This window comes from Capra hircus, chromosome 18 (genome assembly GCF_001704415.2).
Source record: "Capra hircus breed San Clemente chromosome 18, ASM170441v1, whole genome shotgun sequence".
Taxonomy (NCBI): Eukaryota; Metazoa; Chordata; class Mammalia; order Artiodactyla; family Bovidae; genus Capra; species Capra hircus.
The window spans coordinates 59,774,416-59,792,170 of NC_030825.1; the positions used below are offsets into that span (position 1 = coordinate 59,774,416).

Sequence of the window (17,755 nt, forward strand, 5' to 3'; positions counted from 1 at the left end):
AAGATTTTATTGGGAAAGGGCACCCGGGTGGAGAGCAGTAGGGTAAGGGAACCCAGGAGAACCGCTCTGCCGCGTGGGTCACAGTCTCAGGTTTTATTGTGATGAGATTACTTTCCGGGTGGTCTTTGGCCAGTCATTCTAATTCGGAGTCTTTCCTGGTGGCGCACGCATTGCTCAGCCAAGATGGATGCTAGCCAGAGAGATTCTGGGAAGTGGACAGACGCTCCGTGTCTCCTTTGGACCTTTCCCGAACTCTTCAGGCTGGTGGTGGTTCATTAGTTCCTTATTCCTTATCAGGATCTCCTGTCATAAAACAGCTCATGCAGATAGTTACTATGGTGCCTGGCCAGGATGGGTGGTTTCAATCAGTGTGCTTCCCCTAACACAGCTGTTTGTAACTTAAAAGCTTTCATGCAACTAGAAACAAATCCAGTTACACAGTTACAGATGCAGGGAGCAAACAGCAAAAACAAAGCAATCACAATTATTGTAAGAAAGATAGTTTTCCACCATGGGGCATTAGTTAACATCTCCCAAAATGAGGCAGTTGAGGCTTCAGGAATATCCATAGCCTCAATCATCTTGTTCATGTGTTTAATAAAATGAATAACATTAGTGCTCATATCAGGTTTATATGTACAGCATTGGGTATGAATAATGGCACAAGTGCCTCCTTGCGCAGCTGTCAGAATATCTAAACCTAATCTGTTTTGTAAAACCACCTAATTTTTGCTTGTTCCGCATTAAGAGCTGAAATAGCTTTTTGAGAATCTTGTAATGGCTGTTGAGTAAAATTAGTCTAAGATCCACTCGTAGCATAACATCTGTAGTCCCCAAAGAGGGAACAAAGACTGCAGCCAAATAATCATACCAGTGAAGTACAGACCTTGCCCACTGAGTTTTCAGGTGGGGTAAATTAGCAAACTTTTCTGGAAGCTCTGAAAATACAAAGCCATGAGTAAAGGCTAGACCCAGGGTGCATCTCTCTATCCAACCAAGGGGAAGCCATGCCCATAGGTAAGAGCCACATATCCAATAGGTCCTGTTTGTAGCAAGCCAGCTGACTGAGATATCCAGTCCGAATTTGCTGGGGTCCAGCCCCGGTATATCCAGGGAATTCGAAGGGTGGACGGAGTCAGCGAGGAAAACTTATTTATTTGTTAATATAAGATTAGATGAGGAAGAAATAGTGTAGTAGGAAGATTAAGTGGAGAGAAGAGGCTGATTAACTTGGGTTACGTGGAAAACCAATAAAGTTCCAGACAAGGAGCTTGCACCATCTACATTAGGCCGCCGGCACCCGTATGAATATTGGAGAGTGCCCCGCCTTGGGATCTTTCTCTTATGGATCTTAAAAGCTGGGACAAGTAAGTAGACATAGTGAGCCTCCACGTCCCAGATGGGAATTCAGCCTGAAATTAAAGAGGAGACACGGGGGAAACCAGTCCAGCGACTTGCTCTCCTTCTATTGTCCTTCAAGGCCTTTTATACTTTTGATTATACATAAAGATCAATGGGTAATACAAAATTATGTAGCGTTAGCAGCCCAGACTCTTTCTGTATATCTTTTTGTATACAAAAGGTCTCAGGTGATTTACATTATCTTCTGGCCAAGAGGCTTGTTAACACTTTTTGGCTCTCTTCCTTAATGAATGTTAATTTCGTTACCTCTGAAGTGTTTTTCTTTAATCTGCATCTCCTTAAAGCGTTAAAGTTACATCTCTGTAGAACAAAGGTGCAATGGGGTTATAACAAAGAAGGTACTTAACTCAAAGATCTAATGTTGCTAATACCAGGTTACTACTTGTTTTTCTATATACCAACTATATCTAAAAATAATGGATAGGAAAATTTGGCAGCAAATATTGGTTCAACAAATGAAACCTTTAATCGGTCCTATTCTAATGATTTTGACTCTTCGAAGCCCCTACATTCCTAGGATGTTTTAAGCTTCCTGTGCCTCCTGTGGTCAGGAGGCCTCAAACCATCGCATGCACAGCTGTAGGAGTCTGCAGGCAGGCTAAAAAGCCATTAGAGGGGTTTTTGGATTGAAACACTCTTTCAAATGCAGAAGACTAAAGCCCTGAATTGACTTTTTTCCAGAGAATGTCAGAAGAGTGGCAAAGCAGGCAGATTCTTATTTTTTGGGGGGGTGGATGCTCAGGAAATTCCAGGGGGAAAACCTGAGGTCTGATTAGCCTTGCCATCAGAGCTCTGCCGCATGGCCTTGTCACGGGTGGAATTCCTCACACTGGCTCCCGGCACCAATTAGTGCCTGGCCAGACAAAGGGAGGACTTGAATTGGGGTTGGAAAACACGGAAATGATTACATTGCATACATGCTGAGCAAAAAATCCCAATTGTTTCCAATCATTGTAATTAAGTTGTTGGCTGACTTTTGGGGATGGCTCTGTTTGTTCCCAGCATATAGGGGCAGTAGATACTAGACGTCCTTTTTCAGGAGTTAGCCATATAACCTCATCCCATATTTGATAAACGTCAGGTAAAAAACCATTAGATCCAGACCTATTTGCCTTATGTGTAGCAAAGTAGACATTAAACCGAGGCAATGTATAATCAAAATTAAAAGTCATGTTATGTCCATAGTTAAAGTACAAAGTGTTGCACCAGTCCATTTTAGGGTTGTAGATGTCATCAGATGAAGAAGAGGCATCACATATGATTGTTGTCGAAGGTATTCGGAGGTTTGGAGAAAGTCTTTTTCCTGAAGTGGAGATGTCCACCACAAAACCTTTCATGATGAAGAGGGGAGCACTCTGCAGACCCAGCAGTTAGACCAGTTGTGGAATGCAGCGTAGGAGTGAGCCCAGGACAGGAAGGCATTGTCTTGAGGATCAAGCGGCAGACTCAGGATATTTGGAGTGAGCAGAAGTAAGCTCGCATAGGTTATTAGGCCCATCTAAAAAGTACAAAGTCAGAGAATAGAAAGTAAAGACATAAAAAGATGTCACTTAGTTTTGGTCAGGGTGCCACCTCTTAACTCGAGTGTGATGTACCTACGAATCAATCCCTGGTACTTTGACAGCTGTGGGAGAAGAAAGAATAATCTGGTAAGGGCCTTCCCAAAGGGGCTCGAGGGATGGGCCCCCAGATGCCAAAGTTTTTATGAGGACCTCAGTTCCTGGCTCAAATAGAGGCTTGCTTGACTCAGAGGCGGGGTCAGGAGTTGTCTCCCGGACATCTGTTAATGCCTGTTGAAAAGCTGAGAGCTGAGTTACATAACTAGTTAATTCCAAGGCTTCAGGGTCTATAACAATGTCTGTGCGTAAGAAAGGCTTCCATAAATACATTCAAAGGGGGACAGTCCCTCCTTTCTGGGGACAGTTCGAGTGCTCATTAAAGCTATGGGTAGGACTTTAATCCATTGTCCTGCGTCTCTTGCCTTAATTTGCACAGATGTCTTTTGATAATATCATTAGCTTTTTCAACCTTTCCTGAGGATTGGGGTCTCCAGGAATAGTGTAAGTGATGTTCTATTCCTAGAGCTTTAGATACCCCCTGAGGTACAGCAGCTTTAAAGGTGGAGCCATTGTCACTCTGAAGGCTTCCTGGCAACCCAAACCGGGGGATAATTTCATGGATTAAAATCTTTATAACCTCCTTAGCCTGTTCACTACGACAGGGAAAAGCCTCAATCCATCCAGTAAAAGTATCTACCCAAACTTGTAAGCAAGAATATCCATTAGCTTTTGGCATATGAGTAAAATCAATTTCCCAGTCCTCTCCAGGATACTTTCCACTTCTTTGTAATCCAGATTTTGCTAGCTTTTCAGTCTTTGGGTTATTTTTCTGACAAACCTCACACCTTTTGATAATGTTCTTTAAAGTTTTCATTACATTTTTACCTTCAAACAAATGAGAAGCCATTTGGTAAGTACTCTCTGCACCCAAATGAAAACTCTGGTGTAAACCCTTAAGAATTTTCCATTGAGCATTTTCAGGAATTATTAATCATCCATCCTCAGACTGTAACCATCCTTTATCAGTAATCTGTGCTCCTCTTTTTTCATATCTTTCTAATTCTTCCTCGTATATTGTGGTTTTTCCTGTTCGACAGGACCTGTCCAGATCAAAGGCATCTGCAGTGAAGGAGTTTCCTAAAGTGCCGCTTTTCTGGCTTGACAGTCAGCCAGCTGATTACCTTCGGCTACTTTACTCCCATCCCTGCTGTGTGCCCTTTGCAATGCATAACAGCTACTTCTTTAGGACAATATATACCATATAAAGGTCTCTCGATCCCTCTGAAATGCTTAATAGGTTCTCCTGTTGCTGTTTTAAACTGTCTTTCTTTCCATATTGCAGCATGAGCATGTAAAGTCAAATAAGCATATTTAGAATCCGTGTAGATATTTACCCGCTGCCCTTTGCTTAACTCTAGAGCTTGGGTCAGAGCCACAAGCTCCGCTAACTGAGCACTGGTTCCCTGGGGGAGATATTTTGCTTCCAAAACCTGTTAAGCAGTCACCAGAGCATTACCTGCTTTACGCTTTCCATCCCGGACAAAAGAACTGCCATCTGTAAATATTTCCATGTCAGGATTGTCTCATGGGGTATCCATTAGATCTTCCCGAGCTGCATAGTTTAAAGTTAGGAATTGAGAACAATCATGATCAGGTGTTTCATTTTCCTTCTCAGGAAGGAAAGTGGGAGGATTTAAATTTCCACAAACTTTAAGCTTAGTTACTGGTTCTTCTAACAATGACTGATATTTAAGAAGCCTGCTGTCTGTCATCCAAATATTAACCTTAGAATTTAAGATTCCACTCACATCATGAGAAGTCCGTATAGCAAGGTTTCGTCCATTAATTATTTTTAAAGCTTCAGATGCTAATAAAGCCGTTGCCCCAATCACTCTTAGGCAGTGGGGCCACCCACATGAAATTACATCTAATTCTCTGCTTAGAAAAGCAATAGGTTGCTGGTAAGGCCCTCGGGGTTGTGTCAAAACTCCTAAGGCTATACCTTTCCTTTCGGTGATAAAGAAATTAAATTCTGACCCTGTGGGCAAGCTCAGAGCTGGAGCTTGCAGGAGAGCAGTTTGAAGAACCTTAAAAGCCTTTTGAGTTTCTGGTGACCAAACCAGTTTGTCAGTTTGGACCTGTTGAGTTTCAGCTATAAGTTTATATAAAGGCCGGGCAAGTTCCCCATAACCCAGAATCCAAATTCGACAATAACCTGTGATTCCGAAAAATCCTCTCAGTTGTCTTAAAGTCATAGGTAGGGAATGATTTAGTATAGGCTTAATTCTCTCAAGGCCTATGGCCCTAGTCCCTTCTGATATGATTAGGCCGAGATATCTAACAGATTGTTGACAAAGCTGAGCCTTTTCTCTTGATGCCTTGTAACCACAGCCTGCCAGAAAGTTTAAGAAATCTTCTGAGGCTCCCAAACAAGCTTTCTCTGTCTCAGCACAGAGCAAAATATCATCTACATATTGTAACACCACTGCTTCAGAGCTATTAAGTAGATCCTGTGACAAACTTTGTCCAAATAAGTGAGGACTGTCACGAAATCCCAGGGGCAAAACTGTCCAGGTTAACTGAGAAGCTGGCTATGTAGGGTCTTCAAAGGCAAATAAAAATTGACTTTCCTCTACCAAAGGCATTGAATAGAAGGCATCTTTTAAATCAATTACTGAGAAATATTTGGCTCGTTCAGGAATTTCAGACAATAGAGTATAAGGATTAGGCACCATGAGGTGTAAAGGAACTACAGCCTCATTTATTATAGGTAAATGTTGAACTAGTCTCCATTTACCATTTGATTTCTTTATACACAAAATAGGAGTGTTGCAAGGACTGTTACAGGGAATTAATAGTCCCTGTTCCTTTAAATTTTCAATGATGGGTTTTAACCCTTCCTTAACCTCAGGTTTCAGTGGATACTGCCTCTTATGTGGAAATAAGTGTCGCTCTTTGAGCTTGACAACTGCAGGAATAGCATTTTGTGCTCAACCCACAGATTTTCCATCAGCCCATACTCTAGGATTTACATTTTGTTCAACTAGAGGAAGAGAAAGGGAGGGCTCCATATTTATGAAAACAGAGGCATGGACCTTGTTCAGTATATCCCTCCCCAAAAGGATTGAGGGAGATTCTGGCACGATCAGAAACTCGTGTGAAAATAGCACAGAATCTCAGTTGTAAGATAAAGAATAACTGAAATAATACCTTTTGGCTCGTCCAGACAGTACCATTACGGAAGCAGATCAGGAAGAAAGTGGGCCAGGGGCTTCAGTAAGCACAGAGTAAGTTGCCCAGTATCTAAAAGGAAATCGACGGGTTGGCCCCCCACAATTATTAATACCCAGGGTTCCTCAGGTGTAATTAGGACGGGAGCTTGTGTAGGGACCCCCGGGCACCTTCAGTCCTGATTGTCTTGAGAGTCCGACCCCGGAGACCTACGCCTCTGAGGGCAGTCTCTCTTCCAGTGTGGTCCTTTGCAGACCGGACATGGAGCTGGGGACGGTTAGATGCCTGAGGGCAATCCCACTTGAGGTGCCCCTCCTTTCCACAGTAATAGCAAGCCCATCCCTTTTCACTGGGGTCCCTCTGGGCATTTTTCTCTGGCTGCTTAAGAGTGTTTTTCATAGCCATTGCGAAGGCTTCCGCCTTTTCCTTTGTCTGTCTTTGCCTTTCTTTCTTTTCCTCATATTCCCTACCGTAATAGACCATCTGAGCCAGTTGTAACAGAGTATCTAAAGACTGATTTGGTCCATATGCCCGTTTTTGTAGCTTATGGCGGATATCTGGAGCTGACTGAGTGATAAATCTATCTTTTAAGATCACTTTTCCTTCACTTTCGGGATCAATCTCAGTGAATCTGCGAAGAGCTTCTCTTAGTCTGTCTAGGAGCTTCCTTCTCCTCCTGTTCTATGTCTGCCAATTTGCTATAGTTTAAAGGCTTAGAATGCGCCTGCTTGAGTCCTTCAAGAATACATCTGACAAAATGACTCATCCCATCTTCCTTTGTTATGCTCAAGTCACGAAATCTCCCAATGACTACCAGGGAGCCAATATCCGATGCAAAAGCAAGAGAGTTTTTATTACCAAGCTCGAGCTGGGGCTCCCACCTGATACCGATGTAGCGACTATAGGGAGGAGCCCCGAGTTCTGGGTTACATTGCTTATATAGGGTATTCTTGCGCGAGAAATTTGAAGAACAGGAGTTTCTGGGTTGGGAGACATCTAATTGGTTACCTTCTGTGGAAGGGTTAGGTGTTGGTTTCTGATTGGTTCTTATTTTCCTGGGCTGGCCCCGGGTTCTGATTGGTTCCCATTCCCGGGCTGGCCACGGGTTCTGATTGGTTCCCATTACCTAGGTAGACTACTAAGTCAGGAGATTTTGGTCTGGGGTCTGATTGGCTCGAGGGTGGTGGGGTGAGGTCAGGTCAGGGGATTTCCAAAGGCTCTTGGATTTTCAAAGGCTCTTTTCCTGGATCCTTACAAAATGGAGTTTTTCTGTTAACAAAATGGAGTAGCTTAGGTCCTTCACCTTTAGCTGAGTTGTAGTCCCAGTCTGGTTCTATAGTTGGGACCGCCTGATTCCCAGTAGGGAGGGCCTCTATCTTGTCCTCTCTCTTACCTACTGATTCATTACCAAGCCATTCAACTCCATAAGCAACCGCTTTTCCCAAAACTCTAGTCTTTGAGTCGGGAGTCAGCGTTTGTCCCAAGATACACATCACATCCTTCCAAGTAAGGTCATAAAGCAGAGTAACACCTTTAAAAGCTCTAATATATTTTTTCTGGGTCCTCCTTGATTCTTTGTATCTCTTGATAAGAAAAAGGCTTATTAACTCTCAGAGATTGATTATTTCTCCTGGTGGGTGTTTCATGAAGAGGCAACAGCTTGTGTGGCTGTTCCTCAGTCTCTCTGGCTGTTCTGCAAAGTAGGAGGACAGGAGGGAGCTGAAGGTTTCACTCCCAAATCTATATCTTTAGGACATAAGTCTGGCATATTTCGCAGAGAGAAAAAGGGCAACACATATGCTACTTCTACCCACTTCCCTTGTTCCTTATAGAACCGGTCTAATTGTAAAACAGTATTATACTTAAGAGACCCTCCAACTGGCCACCGATTGCCATCCTCCGATGGATACCGTGGCCATGCAGTATTGCATAGGAAGACCAGGTGTGTCTTCTTTAAGCCCTGGGTATTGAATCTATTCCAGTTTTCCAGGATACAGTTCAAAGGAGCGAGGCTGGAATTGTTAGCTCCCATCTGTAAGAGAGAAAAAAAGGGAACAGCGCCATTTTTCTACCGGATGCATCCCTCCCTGCTCTAGATGGGGGTGTAGACAGACTTTACACCAAAAGCTTTTCCTTCCTGGTCGGACTTAGTCTATCCCTTACCGACGCAGGCACTGTCCTCGACCCTCTTGGTTCTACCACCAAGATGGAGTGGGGATGTACCAGGGTTAGACCTGATAGCATCTCTACCTGACGTCCAGCTCTTCACCTTTAACCTTGCTTGCCTCTGATGCCACCTGGGGTACAATCAGAGTAACCTTCTGGAATGCCTCCCAAGCTAAGACTGCTGGGGGAAACATTCGTCACCTGAGTGCCTGTGCACGACCCTGAGTATATTCCTGACCACAATAAGACCGATACGAACATAAAGCTGGGATGTTCTTTTCAAGCATCACCACACCAGTATAAGAGCCTCCTCTAGTCCACTAAGAGCCAGTGTTACCAAAGGAAAAAAACCCACTCAGTCCCAATCTGAGTAACCTTTAACCTCCGAGATGTTTCTGGGGCTAAAGCCCCATCTAGTTTCTGAACTTCTGGATTCCTAGCAAGGCTAGGCGCTTTCTTGACTACCAATCCAACTTTGCCACAGTACACAGTAACAGTATAGATCACAAGTCCCTTGAAAGTGTATGATCCAATAGATTAGGTTAGTACTTCTAATTCCCAAGGAGTTATGAAATGGTCAAAGAGACCGAAAGGTTTGACCGAGAAAGGAGAGTTTGGTCCACACAGTTTGCCCATTTCTGGTCGGTTCCCAAAGGAGATATTGGGTGCCTCTTGGCCTTGGCAGGTCGGTAGAAACCCCCGACAGGTTTCTGCCATCAGCCATAGATCACTGTGGAACCGCAAAGCAGGGCTCCTCACTTGCTTCACGCAGGGCATGTCATTCATTCACACAAGCACACCGTAGAGTTAGTAAAGCACAGCAGAAAACGTATTCGCTAAGAGAACAAAGAACTAGAGCTCCAAGCATCCTTACCTTGTCCTGAAGGATCGGGGATGAGCCCCCAAGATGAAAAGTTGTTGTTGAATTAGGACGCCGGGATTCTTGGCCCCCGGAGGAGAAGAATTCAATCCAGGGCCAAAGACGAGGCTTGATTGCTCAGAGCTTTTGTGTAATAAAGTTTTATTAAAGTATAAAGGAGATAGAGAAAGCTTCTGACATAGGCATCAAAAGGGGGCAGAAATAGTACCCCCCTGCTAGTCTTCAGCTGGATGTTATATAGTCACCAGCAGTCTGCTAATGAAAGAAAGGAATGTCTCAAAACTTAGAATGGCACCAGGCCCCTCACCCATAGGATGTATTTTGGGATAATCTTGGCTCCAAATGGTTCATCTTGGGCCATAAAAGGATTAACTTGAATCCTGAAGAAGGGCAGAGCACCATACAAATAGTGTTATTTACATAGATTAGAGGAACAGTATCAGAGTATAACATACTGGTTTATCAAGTAGGTTCTGAGCAAAAGGCGGAACCTACTTGAAGACAGAGTTTGGGGTAAATGCATAGTACATTAGCATAGCCAAAGATAAACATTTCCATAAGAAAAAGGCATTGCTTAACTTCAGGTGAAACCAGGTGTCATGGCTACACAGAATTTTAAGAGAAACCTTTTAAATCTGTATAGGGAAGGAAAAAATATCGCTACTTTGTTTTCTCCTGACACTTAAGAGAGATAAAAATGTCTGACACTTGCAGGCTATTTCCTCTATTTGGAGACCCCTGGCCTTCCTGCCTGTTACCCTCTCGTAACTGCAGGGACATTGTGATGGTTCTAATAAGAAGGATCATACAGAGTACTGTTGAGAGCTTCCCTGACTGCTCCGTGCTGTTGCTGCCTCAGCGTCTGTCTGGGGAGCAGGCAGCCTGCAGGTCCTTGAACTCACACCAGCCAGTCCTGTGAGCACCTCCACTAGATGACCCTCTTCCTTGAGATCAGCAGTCTTCCTGAACCCCAGGGTCTACTGCACAGGCCCCCCTTCAGTGACACCCTCAGAGCTCACCAGATTCCTCCTCCTCTGGTTTGAATGGACCCATCCATGCTCAGCCTGCGGAGCTCACAGCACTTCACCCAGGGTCCCTTAGAAAGGCCTGAACCCCAAGAACTGGAGCTTTTTCTGCCTGGTTCTAGCCTGACCTCCCTCAGAAATTACCACCCTAAACCCTCCCCTCCTGAAATGTCTCAGCTGTGCTGAGTGAGAAGGCTCAAGCTCAGGGCTCCTGAGTGTGGGTCTTGGGGAAGAAGCATCAGAACAGAGAACTTGCTAAAGACGTTATTTAATGGCCCCACCTCAGACCTGCAGATTCATAACTTCTTAGAGTGGTGACCTGACCTCAAGGGGTTCATATTCACTGAAATGTTTCAGAAAGAATCTGAACGATTGGCCAAGTGATTTCCATCTGTTTCCCATCAGGGTCACGTGACCAGTGTTAGGAAAGGACCTCCCTGGTGCCTTCCCCACAGAGTTCTCTCTTGGTCCTCTGGGAGCATCAGTGTGGTGTGTAGGAAGTGCTCCAGGGGACTCTAAGGGGAGGCCTGGGTTAAGGACGTGGCTCCTGGTCCATCTGTGAGAGCTGAGGACCAGCTTCAGTCTGAGGAGAGGCTGCAGGGTTGGTCTAGCTGGATTTGGACCAGGGAAGTCAGTCAGCTCACCTCATCTGTGTGAGCAGAGGGTTAGGAGCTCTCTATGGTGAGAGAACAATCAAGAAATAAGTTCACAGGCTGGTCTCCAGGTAGGAGGTGATTGTTCCTGAATCTCTCCTGAGACAGGACAGGAGAAGTGGGTCTTTTCAGATTTTCAAGTCCTTCTGTAGGTGAAGTAGTTGCAGGTTAAAGAGCTCTGTGGATGCCTTTGAAGGTATTTTCTCAAGATGCAGAGGTGTGTTTGCTACATGACATCCCCAGAGAAGACAAAGCAGGAGGAAGAAGGGGAGGAAATGGCAGCTTCTCAGGTCCATGTTCTGTTCCAGGCCTGGGGCTGTGTCTGGTTTTCCTCCTGAAATGCCTAGACTGAGAATCCGCAAACCTTTAGTTCTCTGCTTCTAATGTTTCTGCCTGGGGTGTTTGTTATCCACTTCTTATTTTTCCCTTTTCTTCTTATCATAGTGAAGACTGGCTCTTTAGACCACCTCTCCCTTGTGTCCCAGATCCTGTTCTCCATTGTCTGTATCCTGGCTTTCTATAGAACATGACGAATTCCCAACCTGAATGAGTGACTTTCAGCTGGTGAACATATTCCCTTTGTGAGAGATCAACACGGAGAGGTACTGGTATCCGAGATTCCCACTGGGATGTGGTTCAGTGTTGGGATCTTCGGGAAGTAGGGAAAATGCCCTTGTATATTGAATCAAGTCAGTGATCCAGAATTTTTCAAAAAATGCACAGAAATAAAAAGAAAACTAGGAGACACTGTCCTCTGTGATGCTAAGGCTTACTAGTTAAACACACTGTTAGGATACAAAACAGAGGAAGTATATATAAAATGAATTTTGCATAAAACTGATATCTTTTTGTTAGGTTCGAGTTATAATTTCCTTATTTTTTCCTAAATGCCCAGGCTCTGATAGTGCGTCTTCCGTGTGATTCATTTACACCATGACAGATGCTGTCCACTGGCTCTGGTGATTTCTCTGAGATTATCAGGCTATGAAGTTCATTTTTTCCCTCTGTCTTTAAACAAGACTGTGGAAAAATGGAGAGGGGAACGTGTGAAAACCCTCACAGTTAATGGAGAAATTTTGCGTCTTTTTGGTTTCTCTTGGAAAATGAACGCTCACTGTGTTGATGATAGACACTGGGTTTTGGGAGTGGGCATTTTCATCACTGAAGCCCAGGTCTGATGTTTCCAGTACACTCCACGCTCATATCACACATAGTCTTCTTATTCACTTTTTTTTTCCCCAAAATATTTGCAATAATCATATTGGTGCTAATCTGTTTTCACCTGTGTTGAATTTCTAAGATACAGCTCAACAAAATGATACAGTTTGTCAAGAAATTAAAGTTTCAGGACCAAGAGATCTAATTTATCTTATACTGTTGTATATGTTTACACCCTAGTGTATTTAAAATATACCAAGAATATCATTCACAAGTAGATGTATATATTTTAACTCATTAAAAATGATCTTGATTTTATTGACATGAATCAGTTCAGTTCAGTCACTCAGTCGTGTCCAACTCTTTGCGACCCCATGAACCACAGCATGCCAGGTCTTCCTGTCCATCACCAACTCCTACAGTTTATCCAAACTCATGTCCTTTGAGTCGGTCATGCCATCCAACCATTCTCATCCTCTGACATCCCCTTCTCCTGCCTTCAGTCTTTCCCAACATCAGAGTCTTTTCAAATGAGTCAGCTTTTCACATCAGATGGCCAAAATATAAATGTACAGCATGTGGCAAGGCTTTTTAGCAGAGTTCAGCTTTAACTGAACATCAGTGAATCCACACTGGGGAGAGACCTTGTAAATGTACAGAATGTGGCAAAGCCTTTAACTGGCACCTGAGTCTTACTGTACATCAGCGAACTCATACTGGGGAGAAACCATACAAATGTAAAAAATGTGGCAAAGCCTTTATCCATTGTTCACATCTTACTCAGCATCAACGAATCCATACTGGGGAGAGACTTGATAAATGTACAGACTTTGGCAAAGCCTTTCCCCAGAGTTCAGGTCTTTCTCGACATCAGAGAATTCATACTGCAGAGAAATGTTAGACGTGTAAGGAATGTGGCAAAGGATTTCATCACAGCTATCACCTCACTCCCCATCAGAGAATACATACTGCAGAGAAACCCTAGAAATGAATCAGTGATAAAAAAAGATAGATCCTAAATATATAATTTTGAAAAAATGAGTGTTTACTTTGGAAAGATGCATGAATGAAATACAAAAATGTAGACAAGTGTTTAATCAAACATCAAAAGTAAATCAATGCCAGAGAATTCATACTAGAAAGCATTTCATTCGTACCACTTTTGTTGAATTACTCTAAACAGAAACACTGTAGCAAGTATTCCATATCTAAAACATGTACTAAATTGATATGTTCATATGGATCACAAGATGAATGGATGGATATTTGCAGAGGTATAATTATTAGTCATGTATCCTTGTTTATATTAACGTTATTTGAGATCATCAAGGAACCCAAATGAATGTCATTCAACTCTCAAGTTATTATGCTGTGATTTGTTTCTACTATATATATGAATGTCTGTTTTTGATGGTGGTTACCTCAGTTGTAAGAGAAGCCCTTCTATATTAGGTGGGAATCATTTATATTTATTCTGCAATTTATAAGATTAAGAACACAGTAATATTATATGCACACTAAACTTCTAACTGGAGGTATTTGTCACTGAAGTCACACATCTGTGTTGTCACCATGATGTAAGTGTTCAGGGAATAATTCAAAGTAAGATGGAAGTTTGCTCTAAGTTTTCAATAATTATGTCCATTGCTTTTTAAGCATAAAACAAGGATTATTCATGAAAATAGAAGGTCTTTTTATAACATCAACATTGAGAAATCATGCATATTACCTGGCAGGCTTGAAATAAGGACATCTTCTCTTCTACCTGATGTAAGTATAGAAAACTCTATCTGGAAGAGTCATATTAATATAATTAATGTCCATCCAGCACTTCACCCAGGGCCCCTTAGAAAGGCCTGAACCCCAAGTACTGGAGCCTCCTCTGCCTGGTTCTAGCCTTGACCTTCCTCAGGGGCCCTCAAGGCTTCCTGTGAATTCTCTCAGGACCTAGAGTCATAAACTCACCTGCTTCAATTGTCCTTTGTTCTTCTGTTAGCTAAAACTTTTCAGGGGCTTATTTAAGCAAATGTCAATTTAACAAAGTCACAAAAAGCGTAATTAAAAGCCATGATGGCAAAGTTCTGAACTAAGATTTATAAAATCTTACCCTGTATAATTCTTAGCACAAGTTTCTTGTCTAGGCTTAAAGGAACTCTTTTCTCATGGCCTTGGCATACTTTGAATTCAATATATAAATATCTGAAGATACATACATCATATAATTTCTATAACACACATTGAATACAATATATAAATATCTGATGGTATATACGTTAGCGGTAAGAAAACCAAGAAGGAATATTTGAGTGTATGTGTATTCGTACACTTTTAACTTAGATAATTTAGAAATGCTAGATCAAAACTGGTCATTTTGGAATTGCAGATGATTGACTAAAAACTGCAAAACTTGTCAATTTGTCAATTAATCTGTTTTGTCTATTTTTCCTGGTATTCATTTCCTTAAATGTCAGGAGGTTACATTTTTTAAGGAACTTCCACACTGTCCACCCCACCGTGACTGCCCCAGTTTACATTCCCTCCAGCCCTATAGGAGGTTCCCTGATCTCCAAGCCTCTTCAGCGTTTATGATATCATTAGTGGGCTCTTTGCTAATTGTTATTCTGACTGGCATGAGGTGATGCATCATTGTAGTTTGTTTTGCATTTCTTATTATTTAGCGCTGGTGAGCATCTTTCATTTGCCTCTTGCTCATCTAAAAGAGCAAGTTGCCCCATCCAGCCTCAGCAGTTGTGGCGCACAGGTTAGTTGCCCCAAAGCATGTGGAGTATTCCTGGACCAGGGATCAAGCCCATGTCCCCTGCACTGTCAGATGGATTCTCCACCACTGGGTGACCTGTCTTTGAGATGCATAGATATTTTTTATTGGAATATAATTGCTTTCAAATGTTGTGTTAGTTTCTGCTGTACGACATCATCAATCAGCCATAAGTATACATGAATCTGCTCCCTCTTGAACCTCCCTCCCGTGATCTCCATTTCACCCCTCTGGTCAGCACAGAGCACCAAGCTGAGTTCCCTGTGCTATCCAGCAGCTTCCCACTAGCTATCTGTTTTAACTATCAGTTCAGTTCACTTGCTCAGTCATGTCCAAGTCTTTGCAACCCCATGGACTGCAGCACCCCAGGCCTCCCTGTGCAAGCCAGGCCTCCTGTCCATCACCAACTCGCAGAGTTTACTCAAACTCATGTCCATTGAGTCGGTGATGCCATCCAACGATCTCATCCTCTGTTGTCCCCTTCTCCCCACTTCAGTCATTCCCAGCATCAGGGGCTTTTCAAGTGAGTCAGCTTTTTGCATGAGGTGGCCAAAGTACTGGAGTTTCAGCTTGAGCATCAGTCCTTCCAATGAACACCCAGGACTGATCTCCCTTAGGATGGGCTGGCTGGATCTCCGCGCAGTCCAAGGGCCTCGCAAGAGTCTTCCCCAGCATTTCAGCCATGGTGGTGTATGTGTGTCAGTGAGACTTCAGTTTGTCCCCCTCTTCTTCTCCTGCCATGGCCACACATCTGTTTTATATATGTGTGCAAATATTGTCTTTGGATTGCCAATTCCTTCTCCAGGAATATTGTCTTAACAGATATATGTGAATCTAAAAAAATGGTGTTGATGAACTTATTTACTGAGCAGGAATACAGGCGCAGAGGTGGTTCTTATGCTTTTGGATATTAAGCTTTCAAGGCATAAAATACGTGGACAGCCATTCCATGCATTTTATGGAGTGAAAGAAGCCCATTCAAAAATGCTACAGAAAGCAGGAATTTCACAATATGACACTTTTGTGTAGGTAAATGTTCATATGTGCTCAGTTGTGTCTGAGTCTTTGTGAGCCCAGGGGCTATAGCCCGCCAGGCTCCTCTGTCCATAGATTTCCCAGGAGAGGATACTGGTGTGGGTTTCCATTTCTTCCTCCAGGGGATCTTCCTGACCCAAGGATCGAACCTGCATCACCTGGATCTCCTGCATCGGCAGGTAGATTTCTTCCCACTCAGTCACCTGGGAATCTGATAGGAAATATAGACATGATTAAAACAGTCTGTGGTTGCCGTGGGTTTCAAAGGAGGGACTATAAATATCCTAAATCTAGAGGACTGTCAAGACCGTGAAATAATTTGTGTTAAACTGTTTTGATGGACACATGTTATTATACATTTATCGAGAGGTATGGAGTGCACATCCCTAAAAGAAAAACTTAAGGGTAAACTAAAGAGTTTGTCTATTTACTGTCCTTGTAGATTCAACAGTGGTAACAAATGCTCACTCTAGGGGGGAAAGGTAAGGAGGGAGATTGTCCACGTGTGGGAACAAGAGGTATATGGGAAACGTCGATACTTTATTCTCAATTCTGCTGTGAAACTAAATCTTCTACAAAGTTGGTAGTGGTGCATGCATACTGAATATTTTTTAGAATATATAATATTAGAAAGTTGGACATGCTTCTATCTTTAATTTTTCCTTAGTCATTATACTATAAAGATGTGAGAAAATAGAGCTCTCTAAATGGCGCAGACAACAAACTGTAGCAGTTGATTCATAAAACCTAGAAAAACACACACAGGAAGTAGAACAACGTTCTCACGTGTTAATTTGTGTGTAATGTAACTTACGACAACACCGATCATTATTTCCTTGGTTGGTCATCCGATAGCATTTAGGACATCATTTTCAAAGGCATTTGACTCTGCCCACACACACTTGTTAATCTAGCGTGTCCTGCTCAGTTCAGTTCAGTTCAGCTGCTCAGTCCTGTCCTACTCTTTGTGACCCCATGGACTGCAGCTCGCCAGGCCTCCTGCTGCCTCTGGTTTATTTTCAAAGAAAGCTGTGATGGAAACACCTCCAGGCTCCTGGTCTCTGAAGTTGGAGGTGCCACACCTGCAGAGAGGTGGTCACAATGCAAATCATTTTGTGAAAACCTGCATTCCCAGGCTGCAGAGGGGGGTGAAAAAACTAAGGAGATCTTTGGGAAGAATTCTGCAAGTAAAGCCTGGTAGGAACCCAAGACCCCCAGCTGATTCCCACCAAACACTCCCCTCACAGGCACAGGCCAAGGACCACCACACCCATCCTAGAAAGAGCCCCTCCCCAGGCAATCAGGTTGACCTTTGCTTCTAGACGTTCCCGCCCTAAATCCTTCCTTCCTGAGGTCTCAGATGTGCCAAATGTGAGGTTTCCTCTTGCATTTTTTCAAAACCCTCATAGGCTGCGTCAGGTAGCCCAGAAGTAGGGCCCATTGTCTCTGGTGAATTGTTCTGCAGCCTGCTCTCTAATGCAAAAAGGAACATCCGCAAATAGAGTGGAGCACCAGGATGTGATTAGCATATCAGGTTTGTCTTGACTACCCACTACAGATCAGGAACACAGAAAGTCAACAAAGAGCTCAGAAAAGGGTGAGAGAAACAAGAAAACGTTTTCTTCTTTTTTACTGCAGCAGTTGCAGGTTAAACGGCTGTATGGATGCCTTTGAAGGTATTTTCTCAACATGCAGATGTGAGTTTGAGACGTCATATCCCCACAGAAGACGCAGAGCAGGAGGAAGACGAGGAGGAAATGGCAGCTTCTCAGGTAATTGTCCTCTCACGGGTCTGGGGCTGTGTCTACTTCTCCTGAAATGCCTGTATGGAGAATCTGCAAACCTTTAGT

General features: G+C 43.2%; 1 protein-coding gene across 1 annotated transcript in view; it reads left to right on the top strand.

The window, feature by feature from the left end:
• The window catches only part of LOC102191034 (zinc finger protein 420), a 44,541-nt gene that overhangs the window by 13,349 nt on the left and 13,437 nt on the right, over positions 1-17,755 (top strand). The window contains exon 6 of the mRNA XM_018062905.1: positions 17,544-17,677. Coding sequence (XP_017918394.1) covers positions 17,570-17,677 — 108 coding nt within the window. The 5' untranslated portion in view covers positions 17,544-17,569. The remainder of the gene's footprint in view (positions 1-17,543; positions 17,678-17,755) is intronic.